We start from the raw sequence: 6,000 nt of genomic DNA on the forward strand, positions 1-6,000 counted from the left end.
AAAAAGTAAAGAGGCAATTTCCTTTACAAGCAGATTCCTCACATCACAAACTGATTTACCACAAAATTCTGTTAAATAGTGAGTGCCTTTAGAAATGAAAAAAAAAAATCACATTTTAAATCATGTAAAAAAAAATTTGCCCGAGTTTAAGTGCTTGTCTTCAAGCAAAATCCACAAAACTCTGGCTATTTAGACCAATGTGAGAGCACTAGGTCTGGGACCCGAGTTCAAATATGTGCTCAGACACTTAGTAGCCCTGTGACCCTAGGCAAGTCACTTAACTGTTTGCCTCTTCTCATCTGTAAAATAAGCTGGCAAAGGAAATGGCAAAACACTCCAGTATCTTTGCCAAGAAAACCCCAAATGGGGTCTCAAAGATTCAGACAAGACTGAAACAGAACAATAACAAAAATTCCAAGTTAATGGATCGTATACAGAAACAACAAATTTGCCAGTGTGTAAGCAAGGCTCATCAGTAAAATAGACTATACCATCATCATCCTCTTTCCCCAACCTCCCCACTCCTTAAGGTTTCAATTAGAATTGAGGCCTAGGTTTACTCTTACTAAAGAGACAAATAGAACAAACACAGTTCCTGCTGGGAAGTATCTTCCTCAAGAGAAGCTCCGGAAACACTGCCAGGAACCATTTCCTTCCCTCTCTACTGTCATCAACTCCTCTCCTTAAGAAGCAAGCATCAAGTCTCTTTCCTGCTCCTGAGGTAACACCATCTTTCAAAGAAAAAAGTCCATTCACATATCACCCCAAGAATGGAATTAAAAAATGAGAAAAATCCAAGTACAACAAATGGCTTTAATGCACTTTAAAAAGCTGACTCCCCAGACAAATTCCTGTATAACTTTAAATCGCTTTCACTACTTCGACTTCTATTCTCTCTATAACATTACCTTTGCTAGCTCTAAGCAACTATAATTTCCAGCGGAGCCAACTTAAGCTTCATCCTGATGGAGTAGAAAGAGTGTAGCTTGAGAACCAGAAGACCTAGGTTCACATTCTGGCCCTAGCCCATGCTGCTACTTACCTGTGTGACTATGGACAAATCATTTAGCCTCCCTATGCTTCAGTTTCATCATGTGTAAAATGAGACAGTTGGTTGGACTAAATGACCTCTACACTCTAAAGCTAGAATGCTATGACTTCAGAAACAGAGGCACTCAATACCTCTGAAAAAAAGCAGTCTCAAAGGTGATCCTACATGATCACATGCAGGACTTTCACATGATATTACCATTCCTCCAGGCTTCGAAGACATAAAACAGCTCTCCAGAAAGCAGTTAAATGGCCACAGCTCCCACGACATCTCAAAGGCACTCAAGTTGCATTTTGGCCTGGCACACATACCTACTTCAAATCTCACTATTTTTTTATGACTAAAGGTCGACCTGTCATCCATAATATGAATTGGAAGGATCAATATAAGACCTTTCTATAGTTGATGTCTCTCTAGATAGCATAAAGATAGAATAAGCCAATACAACTGGGTTAGAGAATATGTGATGGGGTGCCTTTATCAATGGTAGTCTAAAAGCTTTATTTGCTAAGATTTTCTCCAGCACCACTCCAATCTACTCCATATAAATTATTGTAATTGTTCTAAGTGAAGGCAATATATGATTACTGGGCTTTGATGTTTTGTGATAAACAACACTTTAATGTACCGAGTTGACTTTCATGTTTTCGGTTAAAACCATACTACTCTCAAAGTATGTGGACAGATGAGTGTGTGGCTTTTGACTGTGCCTTGTACTGTTTCACGAGTCAACCAACTAGGGTTTTACAAATCAAAAACAGGGGCAGGAAAAATCTAAAGATGAGTGCCCTCCACAGAAAATACCCAGCCTCTGGTCCCCAAACCTCAAAATGCAAATCCAGCAGCAGGCATCACATAACTGCAGCATCAGCTGCAAATGTTATGTTGGAGAGAGAAACAATCTTTACAGTAACCAGATTCCACTGGCCTCACAGAATAGTAATTCCAGACACGGATCACAGTGCCCTGGAGTACCAGCTTGGAGTCCTGACTCCTTTCTTTAGACAAGGACAGAATTCACTCTCGTTTTCTTCATTCATTTAAAACGGAAGCAGTGGAACAAGGTTTTTGATTCCCTCCTCCCCCCCCCCCTCCCCAACACCTTTTCTGTTTCTCCTTTTCATAAAAGGACAGACAGCCAAAAGGGGAGAGACTCCTTTCCTCCTTTTAAAAAAGAGCCCCCTTGGCGTACAGGATCATTTGGCAGGACTGCTCCTCCCCATACATACTTGCAAGGCTGGAGGGACACTTCTGCTTTCCCTCTGGCTCTAAGAAGGGTTCTCTCCCCGCCCCCCAATAGAACAAGCTCTAGACTGCTACAACCTGCAAGTGATGCCTCTCACCTGCTACCTGGACTGCACTTTCCTACACTCCACTCCTCTCCTTCCCTCCTTCCAGGGGGTGGGGATTGGGAGTATGGGGGGAGGGTCAAGGGCCTGCAGAAAAACCAAAGGTGTTTGCACCCGAAGGGGGGCAGAGGGGAGGTCCCCGCTTTGAAAGAGGAGGGGGAGAGAAGCCCCCTCTCCGGGACGAAAACAGTGTCCACCTCTAGAGGAGGCTGTGCACCGGGTGATGGGGGTCTGGCTGAGAGAGGGGTTCCGGGGTCACCCTCCGGGCAGCGCCGAGAAGCTGGAATTCCCCCTCCCCCCAGAAGTGGAAAGAAGACAAGGCGAGGGGAGGAGGGGATTCCCACCCCGGTGGGCGGGGGGTTAGGGTCAGCCCCAGTCCCCGGCCGCACTCACCGAGGCTACCGGCGAAACCGTCCATCTTGCGGGAAAGGCGCAGGGATCGGGGCTCCGTGGGGCGGGCACTTCATTCAGCGGGGTAGGCGGCGTGCGCGCCCCGGCTGAGCCTGCCCCACTCGCTCGAGTCCTGCCGGGCTGGGCTGGGCCGGCCGAGCCGGGGCGGGTCCAGCTAGGCTCGCGTCGCACGACTCCAACACTCAGTCGGTTCGTCCGCCCGCCCGTCGGTCGGTCCGGCCCGTCGGACGCGTCGTGACCGACAGCCCCACTCGCGCCCAGCCCCAGCAAGGATGGGAAGCCTCACTGCCCCGCTCTCCTCCCGGCCTCCCTTTCAGGCAGAGGCGCGCGCCCCGCCCCCCGCGCCTCACGCGCCGCCGCCACCGCCGTCCCTCCCCTCCCCCATCCCCTCCCCCCCTACGACGTCCAGCTTCCGACTCCGCCCCCCCGGCTCTGACGGATCAGAGGAGGAGGGCCAGGATAGGCCAGATCGCCTCCTCCCTCGACCTTAACCCGCCCCCTTACAAGCTTCCCGACCAACCGCCAGGCGAATTGATGCGCCTGCGCTCTGTGACCTTCTGCGCCGGGAGCCGGCGGGAATTGAGCAGCTTCTGCCCCCGACGCCGCCTGAGTTTGTCCCTTAAAACTGGCTACGTGAGCCGGCGAAGTGGCTTTTTGGGAAAGAGAGATCCTGGAGAGAGGCCTGTCTAGTCCATGGATGAGAAACTTCTTTTGGGAGCTAAGCCGAAGGAGGAGGTGTGGGCCAGTGGGAAACCGAGCGAGCTTCGTCCTGTGGTCCCTCTGAGTCGCTCAGGCCATTGATATCCCCCAGAGGCGACAGGGCCGGGAACAGCCCAGGGGGCCGAGCTTTTCGGCCTTATGGCTTGGGCAGGGAGCAGACCCCAAGGAGGTGGGGAAGAGGCGGGGTGGTGGGGGTGAGTCTAGCCCTAGAGTTTAATCAGTCCCTGGAACTTGCAGTTTGTGAACTTCCTCCCCCGTTACAGATTAACTACTCATTTGTAAGGAGACTCAGAGAAGTTATTAAGTGTCAGAAGCTAGACTTGTACTCAGGGGCCTTCCTGAGAGGACAAACAAGAAAAATAAGGTAATTACCGAGAGGGATGAGCCAGGTCCTTCTGAAACTTGGGTGAGGGTAGCCTCTGGAAACTAACATCCATCAGGAAGAAATAACCAGGATAGTGAGAGTGGGGAATCACTGGCTCCCCTTCATCTGGTCATACCTGACCTGACAACCCCATTCCAGCAAATAACCAAAATAAACAGGCTTGCTGGCCTGACGCTGCCCTGTACCAAAGACAGTGTGTAATACATAATTATTGTATATGTATTACATAATTCTTTAATATAGTAATACATAGGACTACAGGGTTGTCTAAATGTGTAACGTAGTAAACAGTGCTGAACTTGAAACTGGATTAGATTCCTGTCATTGCAGTGTTATATAAGCTAGTTTATTGCACCTACTAAATGTCAGGCACTGTGCTAGGTGCTTTACAACAATCCTGGGATGTAAATGCTATTATTACCTAAAACAATTCACTTCCTCTCTCCTGGCATTATTTTTCTTTACCTGCAAAACATGGAGGGGAGTATCTAAATGATGCCTTTACTTTGTGATCTTGTGCAAGTCCCTTAATTTTTCTCAGCCTTAGTTTCCTCAAGGAAATGGATGGTCATAAGGCCTTTCTTGGGTTTTTTAATTTTATTCTAAGCTTAACACCAAAATAGAACCTTTCTTCGTGCAAAGTAGAGTACAAAAGGGATTATATATGAAACTAAATCTCTTAAAAAGCATTTTATAAATTCAACATGTTACTTTCAAAACTGTCCTGTCTGTCTTTGCTTCTGAACTTTTGTTCTCTGAACCACCTTTTAAAATGTTTTAATGGACCTCCTTTTTCTTTTTTGGGGGGATGTCACTATTTTTCTAAATAACCTGTCCCACTCCCAATTAAAAACAGAAAAACAACCCAACTCTTGTAAAAAATAAGCATAATGGGGGGGGCAGCTAGGTGGTGCAGTGGATAAAAGCACAGGCCCTGGATTGAGGAGGACCTGAGTTCAAATCCAGCCTCAGACACTTGACACTTACTAGCTGTATGACCCCAGGCAAGTCACTTAACCCTCATTGCATGGCAGAAAAGAAAAAGAAAAAAAGATAAGCATAATCAAAACTAGTTCACAGTGTCCAGAAATGTATTGTCTCATTCTACACCTTAAATCCCTCAGCTGTCTTATCAGGAAGGTGGGTAGCATACTTCCATTATAGGCCACCTGGAATGTGGTTGGTCATCGCTTTAATTAGCATTAAGTCTTTCTGTTGTTTTACTTTACAGTGGCATTGTATAAATTGTTCTGGTTATGTTCGGTTCACTCTACATCACTTTGTACTTACTAGGATTCTATGAAATCATCTCTTTCATCATTTCTTATGGCATGGTAATCATACATTCAAATACCACTATTTATTTTAGCCATTTCCTAGTTGACAGGGCTTTTTATTCCAGGTGGTTGGCACAATGCCTTGCTCATAGTAGATGCTTAATAAATGTCTGTTGAATTGAATGAAGGGAAATAATATAAGGAATAATAAGTTTGGAAAAACAGGTTCCAGTCAGATTGTGAAAGGATTTAAATGTTAATCTAAGGAGTTTGTAGTTTATCTTAGAGGTATTAAGGAACTACTAAAGAATTTTGATGTGAATGGGATGAATTTACCCATAAAATGGAAATGGATAGCAGAATACAAATTTGAATTCAACAATATGTTGCTCTCAAGAAACAAAAATGAGAGATAGAAAAATAAAATAAAGGGCAGGAGTAGAGTTGTATATGTTAAAAAAAATAGGGATAGTAATCATAATCTCAGACAAAGTTAAGAGATTTAATCAAAAGAGAAAAATAGAGAAACCACACTATGTGTGAGCAATAGTATTCAATATTGTTTTAGACTATTGAAAATAACAAAAGAGTTTTGATCTGGGGAGAGACATAATCAAATCTGTGCTGTAGGAAGATTTTTTTGACACTTTTTTTAGACACTCCAATCCATGCTGCCATTATTCTGAATAGCACCTGTACTTCCTGTCCAGTGGTAATGTGGAGTTTGCCCCTAGGTCTCTTAGTTCTCCTAGAGACAGTTTTTGCCTTATCTTGATGGGGCTCAGGCCTCCATAGTACTTTCCCTAA

General features: G+C 45.5%; 1 protein-coding gene across 1 annotated transcript in view; it reads right to left on the reverse strand.

Annotated features, from left to right (window-relative positions):
- EML4 (EMAP like 4) overlaps positions 1-3,136 on the reverse strand; it is a 167,047-nt gene extending 163,911 nt beyond the window's left edge. The window contains exon 1 of the mRNA XM_043984396.1: positions 2,794-3,136. Coding sequence (XP_043840331.1) covers positions 2,794-2,818 — 25 coding nt within the window. The 5' untranslated portion in view covers positions 2,819-3,136. The remainder of the gene's footprint in view (positions 1-2,793) is intronic.
- Positions 3,137-6,000: the final 2,864 nt, after the last annotated feature.

This window comes from Dromiciops gliroides, chromosome 2 (assembly GCF_019393635.1).
Source record: "Dromiciops gliroides isolate mDroGli1 chromosome 2, mDroGli1.pri, whole genome shotgun sequence".
NCBI lineage: Eukaryota > Metazoa > Chordata > Mammalia > Microbiotheria > Microbiotheriidae > Dromiciops > Dromiciops gliroides.